This window comes from Antechinus flavipes, chromosome 2 (genome assembly GCF_016432865.1).
Source record: "Antechinus flavipes isolate AdamAnt ecotype Samford, QLD, Australia chromosome 2, AdamAnt_v2, whole genome shotgun sequence".
In the NCBI taxonomy this organism is placed as follows: domain Eukaryota; kingdom Metazoa; phylum Chordata; class Mammalia; order Dasyuromorphia; family Dasyuridae; genus Antechinus; species Antechinus flavipes.
The window spans coordinates 523,945,837-523,963,637 of NC_067399.1; the positions used below are offsets into that span (position 1 = coordinate 523,945,837).

Sequence of the window (17,801 nt, forward strand, 5' to 3'; positions counted from 1 at the left end):
TTAAAGCCAAATCTCTTCATATCTATAAAGACATAAACACAATAGCATTGCCTTCATTAAAAGACTGGTTTCACCTATTTATAGGACCTGTTTTTACATATTTGGGGCTTTGATTTGGTTCATTTATGTTAAATGAGTAAAAAATAATTTAATAGTGGGGGATATTACTGATAAGTATGGTTTTACCTTAAGGTATAAAATGATTGATTAGCTACTTGAAAGCTTATGATATTTTCCTTCTTTGTAATTCTTTAATAATACAATTCAGCCTTGCTTTTGCATGATAAAATGTGAAATATTAATTTGTACAGAAGTTAAATTATTCACAATAGAATTCCTTTAAGTCTAAATTCTCCATTTGCATTTTAAGTGCTTCAATTCCAATGAAAATGACTTTGGACACATAATTTGATTAATAAAGTGAGTTATACTTGTGTGTATAACTATAAATATGTGAAGGACAATATCTTAATCATTTTGAATATATAATAGAGTTATATTTAAGCATAGTAATAAGAAATTACATTTATTAATTACATCATATCCTTTTGTTTCTAAAAACAGATCAAAATTCTATGAACTTTTCTCTTAAGGCTTTTAGGATTTAAACATTTTTGTATTATTGACTTAGTAGTAGTACTACTGATTTCTATAACATTTTTGACCTATAAGTGTTAAATGAAATCTGCATTTTTGCATGCATATTGTAGTGGGAAGCCTCTTCTGCTATCAAAATGGAATTTAAAAGAGATCTCCTTAAGGGAATTGATACCCAGGATAGCCATTGTCCTCCAAAAAGGCATAATTTTAAAATTCCACATTGGTTTTTTAGATTTAGATTTTTTTTTTAGGTCAGATTATGTATTTGCTGTCATTTGTTAAAATAACATTGTGAAAGTAAGTTTCTCATTTTTTTTAGGGTCATCTTTCTGAAGGATTGGTTACTAAATGGTACAGATCTCCACGACTTTTACTTTCTCCTAATAACTATACTAAAGCCATTGACATGTGGGCTGCAGGATGCATCTTTGCTGAAATGCTGACTGGGAAAACCCTCTTTGCAGGTCTGAATTTCTTTTCATATATATGTATACATATCACACACACATACCACATACACATACAAAATGTAGACATTAATGTCATTCAGAAGTAATTTTTCATTTATTTAGGGGATATATATACATATATGTATATATATATCAAATAGTTTACTGTAGAATGAAGAATTTCAAAATCTAAAGATGAGTTTTGGGTTTTTAAAAATATATTTCATGCATACCCTCTATTTACTTGAACTTAGTTAACTCTATGATGTCCTTTTATGTAATTACTCTGATGATTGTTTACTAAAAAATTCAGTTTTGTATTTGAGGTCAGTAAGGTCCTATGTTGTTATGTCTGTCACTTAATGCTATGCAGTTTTATCACTTTTGGTCTTTGGTGCTATTGCTGCAATTGCTGGAAGTCCTGGCTGTTTTTTTCTTTGACCTTCCAAAGTCTTTCCTACCACAATTTAGTGGCTTTTGTAATTTTATGAAATTTAAGAAAAAATTTTAAAGCCAATACTTATTGAATGTTTGCTATATTCTGGCATTATGTTTGGTGGGAACTTCTGGCAAAAATGATGATTTCAAAGATTTTAATCAAGCCCAGCTTACCTGTAAGATAGTTATGGTAGGTCTTAGAGAAGTAGAACATGGTATAGTTTTTGTCAACAAATAGTTTATTTGTAAAGATAAAGCTAATGTAATAAACATCAAATTCCCCCAGAGTATAATTAAGGGCACTATTTTTCATTTTTAAATGTAAACCTAAGTACAATTAGGTTATTCTTAGGGAGATTAGTGAGAGCTGGGGTAGTCAGAAAAGGCTTTTTATGAGTGACAAGACTAGAGCTTGCACCTGTATAATTGGGTGGGATTTAGATAGATAAGGGTAGAAAAAAATAGGTAGAACAAGTAGTGTGAAGCCAGAATACAATCTGTTTTATCAATCAGAAAAACATCCAGATTAGAGCTTTGGAATTCATGTTGGAGATTAATGAAAATCAAAATTTGTGGATAGAATGGGCAAGATTAAGAAGGGCATTGGAAACCAATGAAGAGCTTAGGTAAGATAAAGTAGAAAATAGGAATTTGCAGTGTTTTTGAAGAGGAAAAATGATATGATGATTCAGTTTCCTCATTCTTTTGTTAGATATTTGATCTCTGGAGTGGACCTGCCTTTTATTTTTACCCTAGGAAGAAATAAGTTTTAGAGAAAGTTTAGCTTTTGATGGCATAAGAGTTGTGTTAAGGAAAGCATAACCATAATATTATTTTAAAGTAATTTTGATCGTTAGTACTCACTACAAATATTCACTTAAAATTGCACATATTTGTCTTATATTGGATTGTTGTCTAGGGAAGGGAAAGTGGGAAGGGAGGGAGAAAATAGTGGAACACAAGGTTTTGCAAGGATGAATATTGAAAACTATCTTTGCATGTGTTTTGAAAAATAAAAATCTATTATTAAAAAATAAATAAGGATGCACTTGTGGAATTTTCAGAATCCATGTAAATTTTTCCTGATGATTAACTTCAGAGTTCACCCATTACATATGATCATGACAGGAAATTTAGAAAAAAATAGGACTCCTAAGAAATGGAGCTTAAATAATAGGCAAAGCTCAATTCTCATCGCAAACCATTACTGCCATGGGGAAAGTTTCTGACTGAGGAATTGCATCATTATGAAAAGTGGTGAGGTTCAGGTAATAATTCTGGCCTAGGAGGTAGGTTGTAGAATTCAAGTTGAAGCTTTTTCACTGCTGAGGTCATCAATCACTTGCCTTTCTGGATTCCAGTTTCCTATCTGCAAAATGAATATGCTGGAGTAGTGGGACTCTAAAGTGCCTTCCAGCTCTAACTTATGAAACCAACACTTTTAAAGAAGGAAGCTATACACATCTATAATATAAACAGTAAAATTTTGCTTAAAATCCTGCAGAATAGATGTAAAGAACTGTATATGTTATATGACACAAATATAAATGTTAAAAGTATCAAAAATTTGACCTAATGCTGATACTGGCTATAATAAACCATCTGATTTATTCACATTTTATAGGGGCTTTATTGATATGATCTCTTTGAATCCAGTTCATTTTGGAAAAATATTTCTGGGGAAATGTGACCTTGATGCTTTTTTTCTCTCCCAATAGCAAATTTGAGATGTTCACAAAAATTCCTTTGAATTGAGTTGAGGATCTATTTTTAGAAAAACTCATTGTTACCTTCTTTTCCTGTTAAATGCCACTCCAGTGCATCAGTAAACTATCCTAAAAAGCTGATAGAAGTTGACATATATTGGATATTTGGCAGTCTTGAATGGAATGTGAAACATCACAAGTTGGGGGCTGCCAATTATACCTTTCCTTTGGATTGTAGTTTTTATTAGATTATAATAAGCTTTCGTTATCTCTCAGGTTTATAGAAAGCTATTTAGAAAACTGTGAGAAATCATTTGGTCTAATTCTTTTATAAATGTGGAAACTCAGATTGTTGAGAATGTGATTTGCCTTGGTCATTCAATTAATAAGAATACTTAGTATCTGGAAGCTGAAAATTGTGTTTAGTTTTATGATCTCTAACCAACATTTTAATGAATAGTTACTTTCTAATGTTTATTGCAGTGCTGTATTAGGAACCATATCAGAAAATAGAATGATGGGAAATGTTCCTTTTAAAAAGAGCTAGTGCATAGGACTCAAGTCTTGTTTTTTCCCACTAGAAACATTGAGGTTTAGAAACAGAATTTTACAATTAGAAGGAACTTTGGATTGGAGATTACCAAGATTGATTTTTTTTTTTATTATCATTTTGTTTATGTAGAAACTGTGGTGCAGAGATGTTAATTGGTTGAAAGTTTACAGCTCCTTAGTAGCTATGCAAGGACTAGATTATGACTATGGTCTTTAATTTCAATTTTATTGTTATTTATATTATACAGTGTTGTTTTGACATGGTGTCCTAGCTAATGAATTAACTAAGATAAGGTATGAGCAAAAAAAAAAAATCTCCTAGTTGGCAAAAAAGTAGAAACTGCTTGTAAATCTAATAAAATGTACATTTCAGCTAAATAAGTGTTATTTGGTACATTACAAAATATAATGGGAATTATTTTGGGTAATGTAATATGTGTTGAATTAAATAATTTTCAAGGGTCTGATATGTGTAAGAGAGTCTGCTGGGTTCTGGGGTACAAAAGCAAAAAACTGAAATAGTGGAGAAGACAGTATGGTATAGTAGAGCCTAGCATCTGGAATGTGAGTTTTTTAGTTTGAATTCTTCCTGTTAATTAGTGTGTATATGACTGAGCCAATCACTTAGTCTCTTTAGGTCTCTACTTTTTCATTTATGGTTGCAGAGTGTTGGGAGGAGGAGGAGGTAGATTTGATGGTGATCCTTCCAGTTCTAAATCTGTTTTTCTTTGACAGTCCCTGACTCCAAGGAGCAATCATTCCATTGAAAGTTAAATACGTGTACAGATAAAACATTATAAGTAATTTGAAGGAAGAGATCATAATGTTTTGGCATTTTTTTTGTGTTCTTGGGTCATTGTTTTTATATGTTTCATTTGATATTTCTTATTCAGGTGCACATGAACTTGAACAAATGCAGCTGATTTTAGAATCTATTCCTGTTGTACATGAGGAAGATCGTCAGGAGCTTCTCAGTGTAATCCCGGTTTACATAAAAAATGATATGACTGAGCCACACAAACCCTTAATTCAGCTGCTTCCAGGAATTAGTCGTGAAGGTAATCTGGAATGAGATGAACTATGTTGTTTTCTCTATATTTTCTTAGCCAAACTAAGGAAAGCTTAATCTTACCAAGGAAATTTTATTTTATGCATATGCATGTATTTTTTCAGTATTTAAAGGCATTATTCTTGTTACTGTTCTGTTTTTCATATTTCACTTGTCTCTTGTCACTTTGCCTGTCTAAAATCACTTTCTGACTTTAACCCTATTTCTTCTCTAGCTTTTCTATTCTTTGGGTGCCATTGGTAATAATAGGGGAAAGATGACTACTGTCATTAAGTATCCTGGTTTCTAGGAAGTCATACCAAGGGTAGGGTGACTGTTTGTTTGTATAAGCATGAAGGTGTGGTTGTGAAAAGATATAAAAGAGAAAGAGAATAATTAAGTCAGCAGCATGGAGTGAGACTGCAGGGCAGGGCAATGTTCTAAGACTTAGAGGCAGGGAGGGATGTGTAAAGATGGAGGGCAAAAAGTAGAACTAGAGAGTATGAATGCCTATAAAAAATGTGTAAATGTTGAGTAGTAGTTTGTGATGTGTGTCAGATACTAATTCTTACAAAGAAGTATGACTGAAAACCGTGTTTTCAAAAACAGTATGAGAGAAAAAAGTAAGGAGATTGAAAACATTAATTAACTATTAGTTTTTAGTTTTATATCAGGGTATATGTCACTTATCTTTTTAGATCAGAGTTAATATAAACAAAATACAAAGGATTTTAACTATAAGTAGTAGTCATTCAACATTAATTGTTGATATTTTTATAAGAGGCAAATATTAATAATGAAAGTGGTTTTTTTTGGAATATTTCTTTAAAATTTGTTTGTCCATCATGGATTGTATTTATCATATGGCCTGTTCATTCTAGTGTTCAGTCTGACAGTGGCACAAAATGTTTTGTTTTCATTTTTAGAGTTGTCATTTTCTAAGACAGTTTGGGAAGTTAGAGATATCCACTACCTCCTTCCCCTTTTCCTGCCTTCCTCCCCACCCCCCACAAAAAAAAAAAAGAAAAGAAAATAAATTCCAGCTTCTCTTTACTAGTTAAAAAAAATCTCTCCATTTCAGTAAAGTTCTGGAAGTTAAATGAAGATGAATAATATGTGGGTTAGGAAAACAGTATGTTTTACCATCTTAATATTAACATAATACATATTCCAAGAAAACATTGTGTGGCAAAATGAAAATAAATGTTGAAATAATCCTTTTTTTTTTTTTTTTTTTTTTTAGGATATTCAAATTGATTTGGTTATTTAAAAAAGAATGAAGCTATTTTGTTTTATTGATGCAGGATTTGCATAGATTTTTAATTTTTGCATAATAGCCAGGAACTTTTTTTTATGAGATACAATTATATCTGAATGAATAAGTATTAGTTTTTGTATGTGTGCCTGGGTTTGGATAATGAAGCTCTTTGGTTACTCTTTTGTCCATAGGAGAGCAGAAGGGGAAGAATAGGTTCCCACTGACAAATGATTGTAAATAGAATATGCTTCACTTGAGTCTCCTGCAAGAATAACAAATAGATAGTTAGATGTTGATTGAAAGATCTCCAGTGGGGAAAAGTCAAGGCATGAAAATGGTAGCTATGTGGAGATTAAGGCAACCAGTAGCCCAATGGTTAGACTACTTGGCCTGGAGTCAGAAAGATCTGAGTTCAAAATTTTACCTCAAAAATTTACTGTTTCTGTGTCTTTGAACAAAGTCACTTAATTTCTGTTTGCTTCAAATTTCCTCAATTGTAAAATGGGGATAATAGCTCTTAGTCCCAGGGTTGCTGTGAGGACCAAATGACAATATTGATAAGGCACTTAGTCCACTGCCTGGTACATTGTAAATGCTGCTGATGAAGGAAGATTCATAAGAGGCCTGTTTTTCTCCCTTGTGCAGGGACTTGTCAAGATGGAATAAGGAAAATTCTTGTACCTGTCAATAGATATATCCCCTTAAGACAACTGAATGAAAGTTTTCATTCCTGTGTAGGATGCTTGGAACTTGAGATATGATTTAATCTAGAATCAAGGATTGTAGAAATCAGGACCTATAAAGAAGCCAAAGGTGTAAGTACCCTGACAGAAGCTGCTGATTTTGTAGTCGTGTATATTTTTAAATTTAAATGTAGGGTGTGCCTTGTTCTCATCAAAATGGCCATTTTCCAGAGTCTTTAGAAATTACAAATATTAGATGTTTAAAAGGAAACTATTCTTACGATAATATTAAAAAATGCTGGGAATAGAAGGATTCTAAATTTAGCATAGAAGATGTGAGAGAAGCACTGGTAGTTTTGGCTTATTCAAAAGTTCCATAGCTTTGGCTCTCTCCAAAATATTAAGATAGCAGGAATATCCATTTGTATCTTATCAGAAATTTCTATTAATTAAGCTATGACTCACAAAGCTACTAATTAATTTTTTTTGCTCCACAATTTATAGTCTTTAATTTTTTTTTAATTGAAACTTTTTATTTTCAAAACATATATAAGGATAATTTTTCAAAATTGATCCTTGCAAAACCTTGTATTCCAGTTTTTCCCCCCATTCCCTCCACTAGATGGCAAGGAATCCAATATGTGTTAAACATGGTAAAAATATGTAAATCCAAAGTAGGCATGCATATTTATACAATTGCTGCACAAGAAAAATCATATCAAAAAGAAAACAAAATGAGAAAGAAAACAAAATGCAAGCAAACACCAACAACAAAAAAGTGAAAGTACTATTTTGTGATCCACACTCAGTCTCCACAGTCTCTCTCTGGGTGCAGATGGTTCTTTCCATCACAAGATCATTGGAAATGGCCTCTGAATCATCTCATTGTTTAAAAGAGCCACACCCATCAGAACTGATCATCACATAATCTTCTTGTTGAAGTGTATAATGATCTCCTGGTTCTGCTCATTTCATTTAGCATCAGTTCATGTCTCTCTGAAATCATCCTGCTGGTCATTTCTTACAGAACAATAATACTCCATAACATTCATATACCACAATTTATTCAGCCATTCTCCAACTGAGGGGCATCCTACTCAGTTTCCAGTTTCTTGCCATAACAAAAAGGGCTGCTACAAACATTTTTGCACGTGGGTCCCTTTCCGTCATTTAAAATCTTTTTGGGATACAAGCCTAGTAGAAAAACTGCTGGGTCAAAGGGTATGCACAGTTTGATAACTTTTTGAGCATCCTGCTAATCAATTTTCATTTCAGAATCTATAGCTTTACATCTGAAGATGTCAAGGTCAACTGTATGAGTGGTAGCAATAATGTTATAATATATTGTAAAGAAACAACATCCAATTAATACTGGAGTAGGGGAGGAGGATTTTAGGAAGATAGAGTAGTAGCTTAGTAAGTTTCCGGCTCTCCATATTTCCCCCACAAACAACAAATTTGTGCCTCAGGGCAAACATAGACTGATGAAAGATTAAGAAGACTTGGGGTAGAAGGAGAGTTCTGGTACAATTCAAGATCTGGAGAAAGACCTCAGGCCTTGGATTCAGTAGAAAATACAAATAATCTCCTGGCTAGTTCCACAGAAACACTAAGTGAGAGGACCTTTGGGGGCGAGCTGGGTTTGGCAGGAACCACAGAAGCTTTCACCTCCCAGATAACTTGAATTGGGGGATTCTGAGTCCCTAACTCTGCTGATTGAATGCTTGGCCCAACTGTACTGTAGAGACACAGCCCTGGGCTGGAAGAAACCAGCACACCTGGTGAGGGCAGAGGCAGTAGGGTAGGTATGCTGCTGGCTGTGGGCATTTGGAGGAGGGTGGAGCTTTTGGTTTGGGATTCCAGGTCAGAGGGGAGAGCTGGAGTGAGATACCATCTCCCCACTCCACAATTAGCCATATTTATAATACTTCTCATTTTAAAAGGAAAAAAAAAGTGAACTGACAAAGAACCTCCTAACCATAGGAACTAACTATGGGAATAGAGAAGACCAAGGTTCATCTTCAGTGGAGATTGAAGTAAAAAAAACTGCTTTTACCCCAAAGAATAACATTAAATGGCTCATTGCCAGAGAGAATTTTTAACCCTCCAAAAATAATTTTAAAATCAAGTGAGACAATGGGGAAAAAACAAAAATAACCATCCAAAAAAAAAAAACAAGATTATGAAAAAAAGTTAAACAATTAAAAGAGGAGATTAAATTTTAAAAGTCTAAAATTAAAATTAAAATTGGGCAAGGGGAAGCTAGTGAAGCTTTGAGACCAAGAAATAACAAAACCATATAAAGAATGGGGAAAAAAGAACAGAGTGTGAAACATCTTGTAAGAAAAACAACAGATCTGGAGAACAGATCCAAAAGAGAAAATATAAGAATAATTGGACTATCCAAAAGCTGAGTCCCCCAAAAAGTCTTGACATAATAATGCAAAAAATAATCCAAGAAAATTGTCCTGAAATGATAGAATATGAAGGGAAAGTAGAAATAGGAAAAAATCACCACCTCAGAGAGAATGCTTTGTGGAAAATTCACATTGTGGAAAACATTATTATTAAATTTTAGTCCCCAAGATTAAAGAGAAAATTTTGCAAGGAAAAAACAATTAAAATACTCTGGAACTACAATTAAAATTGTATAGGACTTAGCAGCCACAATAAAAGACTGCAGGTCCTGGAATCATATCTACTGACAATCAAAAGAACTAGGCCTGTGGCCAAAAATATCATATCCAGAAAAATTATCCAAAATATTCAATGGAAAAAACCCCAGAAATTAAAAAAAAAAAACTTGCAAATTTTCAGAACTTTACACTAAATCTGAACTCAATGAATTTAACATATAAGAGCCAATATGAAAGATCAGTTTCGAGGAACTTAACATGGGCAAATTTTTATGTTTTTCACATGGAAATGTGTACCATATGTTGACATCAACAATAGAATGGCTCAAAAAATAGGGTAGGATTGAGTATAATCTGATTTTGAAAAGCAGAACCATCTGGGAAAATATAAAAATAGTAATTATGTTTTACAAATGAGGTTCAGAGGAAGAATAGACACAATTATTAGAAGGGGGAAAAGAGGGCTTATAGTTCTGAAAAACCTCACATTGGGCATGGGTTAAATATGCATTATTAGCAATTTCCAACATCTATATAAAGAGATAAGGAGAGGAGGAATGGCTAGAAGGGGAAGCAAAGGTTTGGGGAAGAAGGCAGTAGAGAGATCCATGAGTGTGGTTCAAAACTACATGGTTCCAGAAGTCTTTTATATAGTTTTGCATAGTATAGTGATCTGATCTAGAGAAAGTTGTCCTTTTTTAAAAGTAATAGCAAGGCAAGTTAAGGAGAGTTATCAGGCATAGGAAAAAATAACTACACAAACACTACAAGGATCAGGAGTAGAATTTATTAGGGAAAAGTATGTATAGCTAGTAATCATTGATCTTACACAAAAACAAACTTAAGGATACAATCAAGAGAGAACTCTAGGTTTTATGTCAGCCATACTAATATTGTTTTAGATACATGTTTACATGTGGGCAGATGTGTGTTTATGTGTGTAGATACGTATATATTTACATAGGTATATGTGTGTGGCTCTGGATGGGTGTGAATATATGTATATGGGTGGGTGTGTATATATATAATCTGTATTACATTACATTTACACGCACAGAAATAGAGCCTTTCTTGAACTGGCAATTTATTATGTATTTTGAATCCTCCTTGATGTTTTACATCATGACAGTGTTCTGTTCTGTTTTGTTTTCTTTCATTTTATTTTCTGTTTCTTTTTTCTATTTTTTAAATAAAGAAAATTTTTTTAAAAGAAGGGAAAATAATTAAAATTATTTTTTTAAAAAAGGAATAATATCCCATTGTATTAAGTCTAGATTCCCTTTTCCATTTTGGTCCATTAACATCAAAGAAGTATACACATTTATGGTTCATTTGGTGTAAAACAGACTAGATTTTGTAAATAATATAAAAACTTAAACTCTTATCAGTCCTTTAGATGTAATGTACATATTTTCATTTCAAGTCATTTATCCCACAGCATTATCACATTAAATGAATCTCTCATTTTGAGAGAAATTGATTTTGCCAGGAACCTATTCCAGTGCATTTATTTCAGGCTTCGTATTATATCATTATAGAAAAGTTCCTGGAAATAAGATAATAGGATTTGTGTACATATGGGTGCTAAATAAGTAAGCTTTTTTTTTTTTTTTTTAATGCCTATATTTCTGCTTGTAAAAAAAAATAAATGGAAAACTTAAGTTTTTTTTCTTTAAAATTTTTTTTATTTATATAGTTTGATATTCCCTTCATTTTTGTATTTTCTGGTCAGCTAGAGAAGGAAAAAAGGGAGAGGAAGTAGTAAATAAATCATCACAGTAATTGAGCCTAGTATTTGTAGTGTTCCTCTCTCATAGTCTGCTATCTTTGAAAAGGAGGGAGAAACACATTTCATGTCTCTCTCTCCCCCATTCCTCCTCCAGTTCCTCCTCCCATGCCATCTTGGTTATTCTTGGTTATTATGATTACAGGTTTTTTTTGTTGGTTTTTGTTTATATTGTCATTGGGTATATTGTTTTCATGGTTCTTCCTTGAATCAGTTCATACACATCTAACTTTGCTTCTCTATAATCATATTTTTTCTTAAATTTCATTAAAATTCCATTACATTCATATGCCACAATTTGTTTAACCTTTCCACAATTGATGAGTGTCAAATTTGTTTCTATAAACAGTATTATGAATATTTGGTGTATATGGGACCTTATTTTCTATTTTCGACCCCCTTGGGATATCTGTCCAATGATAATTTGTTATAGACTTACCATTATTATACTAAGTGCTTGAATGGTATCTTTTTATACTTGTCATTGAAGTCCTGGGACATGAGATTTCTTTTGGGAGCTTTTCTTAGTTGATGGAGGATTGGATATCATCTGGGGAGTAAAGTTGGGATCTCTAAAAATAGATTTCTTTTTAAACTTAAATTGATTAATGGTCATATACTAGAGTTTTGGCCCTTATTCAAAGTATAGTGTAATATAAGAAGCCCTAGAACAGTGACTGGAAGTTCTGGAATCTGACTCATGGTTGGGAGTCATATTTTCTTTCTTTCTTTCTTTCTTTCTTTCTTTCTTTCTTTCTTTCTTTCTTTCTTTCTTTCTTTCTTTCTTTCTTTCTTTCTTTTTTAAATTAGACAGGGAGAGAAGAGGTGATATGATATAGAGGTGTGGTACTTGGAATTAGAAAGACCTGAGTTAAAATCTTCCCCTGAGACACTAGATATGGAACCCTGGATATGGTCACTTAACCTCTTAAGGATTTAGTTTTCTCATCCATAAAATGGATCATAGAGATTTTAAAAGTCCCATCCAGTTCTAAATGCATGGCACTTTGATTCTGTGACTTTACAATTCATGGCTGTGTGTTTACTGGGTAACTTGTTCATGTCCTACAGAGATTTTTGGTTTCATAATTTGTGATCCATCCATCCTTAAAATCAATTTGCTGGTTCAAAACTACATCATTCCAGAAGTCTTTTATGTAGTTTTGGATAGTGTAGTGATTTGACCTAGAGAAAGTTGTCTTTTTTTTCCCCCCTTTCCCATGAAGGTATTCATTTATCTTATCTAGTCAATTATGGACCTTTTGTTTGTCAGGTTATCTCTTTGCAGGCTTTTAAGGGGAGAACAACATTGTTACTGTTCGTTCTAAAAGGTGCAGAGGACAAGACTAAAAAGAGCAATTGAGTTCAAAAGCCAGCCATGTGTACACTCTATTCTTCAATGATAGGAAAAAAGTATCAGTTATTAATGGTCTCCTGAAGAGCGTTTGTCAGGGGTTAGTTTTGTTTGGGGTGTTTTATGACAGGCATAAAGCATTATATTGCAATTTTCAAGGGTATCTCAAGAGAAGGAATCTGTCTCTCAATGTCTAGTTAAAGCAATTAACTGGACTTTGCCTAAGCAAATCACCCAGATATGCACAATCAAGTTACAGGTTATTCATTTAATATTTAGCTGTGTAATGGGGTTTCATGTTATTCTCATGGGTCAACAAAGTGGGTACACGGAGTTAGTGAAGTAAGCAGTGAATCACTCTTTCAGAGCTAAGTAATGCCATTTCTCAGTGTGCCTGCCACTCAGTGTCTTGAGCTAGCAACAATTATTTTTTCATGGCCCATATTTGTGGAAGAACTATTCAGTTTGATACCTGGGGTACTTTTATAAAGATGAGCTTGCTCGCAAGCCCAGCAGAATACTTGTGGTCAGAAAACCTTTATATGTGATTTGTGAAGCTCAGGGAGTGAGGGAGTTTCAACAGTTGAGGATATTTGGGCAGAAGAGTTTTCAAAACCAATATGAGAAGGTTGGGCAGCTTTAGTTAAATGATGTTTATGATTCTTCATCTTGTAAAAAAGTGGCTATTGATTTTACTGAGAAATCTTTGAAGGCAAAAGAACCATTTAGTATTAGTAGGCCCAAATAGGGCCCCACATAAGGGGACAATTTTTATGTAATACTTTTTAATATTAAAATATTTTAAAGAGAGTGATAGAGTTTACTTCCTGTAGACAGCAAGAACAATAAGAAAATGAGAAAAATTTATTACTTACAACAAATATGAAGGAATTAATAATAAAATCTATCAATGTGTTGCTTGTGGGAAAATACATCCAGTGGGTGTGGAAAGAACCAGTTTAAAATCAAGATAAAATATGTAATAAAAGTTAGAAAAAGCAAGTGTATATGGAGATTTGGGAAGGGGAAAAGTAAAGAAGTTCATAGGAAGCAAGAGATCAGAAGTAATCTCATTTCCATCTTCCCTACTATTTGGTATCGATGTTTCTAAATGTCTGATTTTTATAGTAAGGCATTGACCTTGCTAGAAAGATAAATGATGATCCATAAAACATAATATATGTTAAGCCATGCTTATTGGAATGAAATTTTGAAGTGTATTATAGGCTCTCTTTCTTATCCTGAGATACAAAACCAAAAGTGCTGATTGAGGCCCCCAGAAGCTTCATTCCTCAAGACCTACATAGTCACTGATAATTTCACACTGTTGTAAACACTTCTGGGAGGCAGTTCTAGGAAGGAAGACAAATGTAAGGATTGCTTCTGACACTCTCTTATGTACTAGAGAAACCCCATTTCCCCTAAGCTAGTTCTGATATTTCTAATAGTTTCCCTCAATTTCTGATTTCAGTGTTTCTGGTATTTTATTTGGCAGGGAGACAAATTTTTCCGTATTAGTCCCCTTCCCAAATTTCTCCTTGAGGATATTTAAAGAGATTCCCTGGCCCAACCAAAGTAGGAGGAAGGGAGAATTCTCCAGCTTAGAGGTGTCAGAAATGCATGATCCACAGTTCCTCCAAAGTTTGGAAATATTTAACAAAATATGTAAAAATGTAATAAAACAAATAATTTGCATTTTAAAATTAAATCAGTATGCAACTTACTGGAATCCTTATGTACAGTTTAATGACCACTAATGACCACCGTTGTTTCAAATGTTTACCTCTGAATTGGATTTGTTATTGTTAAGAGTGGAAAGGCTTCCTTAAGCTTTTAGAAAAGTAAGCGTAAGCTTACTTATGCATAAGGTGGATCAAACTATTATTAGAATATAATTAACGAAAGTAGAGAAGTAGAGTAGCAATGTATAAATAAATATACATTGGATTTTATTAAAGGCTATTTCTGTATCTGTTATACTTATGTTCTGCATATATATTTATACTATTATTTATATACACATGTATATAAATATATATAATAAAATATTTCCTAGTTTATTGGTATAATACTTTGTAAGGAATCCACTGTTCTATTTCAGTGCTCTCTAGTAATGTATATTTGGAAGCTTAGTTTCGTCTTTTACGTTAGAGGGGTGTGTGAGGCAGCTAGGTGGCACAGTGGATAGAGGACTAGCTTTGAAGTTAGGAGGACCTGAGTTTGAATGTGGTCTCAGACACTTTCTGTGTGACCTTGGGCAAGTCACTTAATCCCAGTTGCCTCAGCTAAATAAATAAATAAATAAATTAGGGGTGTGTATATGTTTGGGTGTGTACACCTTTGAGTAGGAAACCTAGAAAAGAGGGCTACATAAGATTTAGGAATAAAACAAATTAGTAAACGACAACAAAAAACCCTCATAGTATCATAAAATTGTCCATTTATGTAACCATTCTCCCAAGGCATTTTTTTTTAAATAGTATTTTATTTTTCCCAATACATGCAAAGATAGTTTTCAGCATTCACCTTTGCAAAACCTTGTGTTCTAAATTTTTTTCTCTCCCTCCCCTTTCCCTCTTCCCCTAGACAGCAAGCAATTGACTATAGGTTAAACATGTGCAGTTCTTCTAAACATATTTCCATATTCATCATGTTATGCAAGAAAAATCAGATCAAAAGGTGAAAGGGGAAAAAAAAAAACATGAGAAAGAAAAAGACCCAAGCAAACAAACAACAGCAGCAAAAAAGGTGAAAATACTATCCTTTGATGTACATTCAGTTCCCATAGTTCTTTCTCTGAATGTGGATGACTCTTCCCATCCCAAATCTATCAGAATTGCCTTGAATCACCTCATTGTTTGGGGACAAGCCACTTCTATCACAGTTGATCATCACATAATCTTTTTGTTGCTGTGTAGAATGTTCTCTTGGGGTTCAGTTTATTTCACTTAGTTCATGCCTTTGTTCAGGCTTTTCTGAAATCATCCTGCTCATCATTTCTTATAGAAAATAATATCCATTACATTTATATATCATAAGTTATTCAGACATTTCCCAACTGCCAAGGCAGTTTTTAAAGCAAGCAAAAACCAGATTAACATTTATTAACTCAGGAATTTTGTTCAATACTTTTGTTGAGTACCTAAGTATCATAATGGATAAAGGTTGGGATCTGAAGTCAGGAAGACTTGAGTTCAAATCCCACTCCAAATAAGTAACTAACTATGATTCTAGACAAGTTAATTAGATAATCTATTTGCTTCAGTTTCCTCAACTGTAAAATGGGCATAATAATGACACCTACCTCCCAGAGTTGTTGTGAAAATCAGATGAAGTGATATTTATAAAATGCTTTGATGAAAATCTTAAAATGCTATATAAATGCTAGCTATTACTACTAAGTGACTACAACTACTACTTTTACGATTACTGCTTCCTGTATCCTGGGATTTCTTATACCCATGAGATTGATGAAAGCTAGAAAGTATTCTTATTGCCCTACACTGCCAGCAATGGTATCTCATAAGGTATAATTTGTCAGAAAGAAATTGAAATAAAATAAAAATAGGATATAATGATGAAATAGGATATAATGATGAAAGGGAAAGTGAATGGAAATTAATGTAATAATGAATCCAAAAGTTTATTAAATTCATTAAAGGGTGATAATAGCTACTATTTATGTAATGCTTCAAAGTTTCCAAATTCTTTACCAGTTTTATTTCACTTTATCCTCACAACAAGCCGTGGGAGAAAGGCTTTCCAAAAGAGGAAAATGAGGCAGAGTTTAAGTGACTTATACAGTGACACACAACTAATGATTGTATGAAGCTGGATTTGATCCTGATTTCAAGTCAAGGGCTTTATTCCTTCAGTCTGACTTTCAGCAGCAAAAGAAAAAACAAGCAAAAATATAACAAAGGCCCTTCACATCTCATTATCAGTATGTGACAAATAAGTGAAAAGATCAACGGTGTTACTGTTTAAAAAAAAAAAAAAACAAACTTTTTTATTGACTTGAATAACAGATAATGGAAAAAGAAGCATTGCGGGGAGGGGAAAAAGGAGAAGAAATACCTTTTCAAAACCTTGGGAACACTAACACAAATTGATTTAGTTAGGTCAGAGATCCATAACTTCAAAGAGGCAGAAAGAATATGTGCACATATCTGCCTGAAAACAATCTGTCAAATAGTGATTGGGGTAAAGAAATCAGAAAAATAATAACACTATTTAAAAGGTAATTATCAATATGTTACAATATATGGAATGTAGCCAACGCTTTACTTAGAAGCCAATTTGTGTTTAAGAAAAAAGGAGAAAATAAACCAACTTAAACCTAAAGGAATTAGAAAAGGAACAAAAGTTATTCAAAGGAAAGTTAAGCATATTTTTTAAAAGGAGGTAGGAACAAATTAGTAGAATAGAAAATGAAACAGCAATCATCCCTTTGGACATTTGCTATTTTGCTTCTTTTCATTTAATCTCCTTTGTTCTGGTTTCAGAGGCAACAGTATTACGTTTGGGCTGTTCCGTAATAAAAATGATGCTGCCCAAATTATTTTATACATTTGGTGCTATAATAAACTGTTAAGGGGGATACTTTAAAAACATAGATAAAACAATAAATTTCATTTAGAGGAACAAAAGATCTAGGATCTCAAGGATTCATAAAAATGAATAAAGGAAATAGCACATCTAGACCTGGAATTATACCATAAAACAGTAATTATAATCATTATTTGGTGCTGATTTTAAAAATTGAAAAGAACAACAACAGAGTAGGCTAGATAAGGAAGAATCAAGAAAATTGAAATAGACCTAAAAACAAAAATTACTTGGGGAAGAATTCCATCTTTAGCAAGAATTGTTAGCATAACTAGAAAGTCATTTTGTAGAAATTAGGATTAGACTAATATCTTATACCATAAATCATAATAAGCTCCAAATAGATCTGAACTTTTGAAAGATCATACCATTATTTAAAATAAAAAAATTAGAAGAGAATTGTGTCAGGTACCTTTTTCAGTTATTATTCCAGGCAGAATTTTTAAGGAAAGAATGAATAGAAATGAATTTAAGATATTTAAGTAGGAAATTTGATTACACTTTTTAAAAAGCTTTTTTAGCCCTGAAGTTAGAAGGACTTGAGTTCAAATCTGACTTTAGACACTTAACACCTAGCAATGTGACCCTGGGTAAGTCACTTAATCCCAGTTGCGGAAGGGGGGGACTTTTGTAACTAAGCAGTGTTTCTGGGATAGAGGTCAATTGGGGAGCAGTGGGGAAAG

At 32.9% G+C, this 17,801-nt stretch overlaps 1 protein-coding gene across 3 annotated transcripts in view; it reads left to right on the forward strand.

Moving 5' to 3' along the window:
* Nucleotides 1–17,801, forward strand: part of MAPK6 (mitogen-activated protein kinase 6) — a 50,262-nt gene that overhangs the window by 17,077 nt on the left and 15,384 nt on the right. For 2 of the 3 annotated variants that reach the window (XM_051980665.1, XM_051980666.1), the window contains exons 3-4: nucleotides 920–1,064; nucleotides 4,639–4,803. In XM_051980665.1, the coding sequence (XP_051836625.1) occupies nucleotides 920–1,064; nucleotides 4,639–4,803 (310 nt within the window). Of the gene's footprint in view, nucleotides 1–919; nucleotides 1,065–4,638; nucleotides 4,804–6,696; nucleotides 6,867–17,801 lie in introns of all 3 variants that reach the window. The other variant, XR_007951019.1, reaches the window with a different exon arrangement.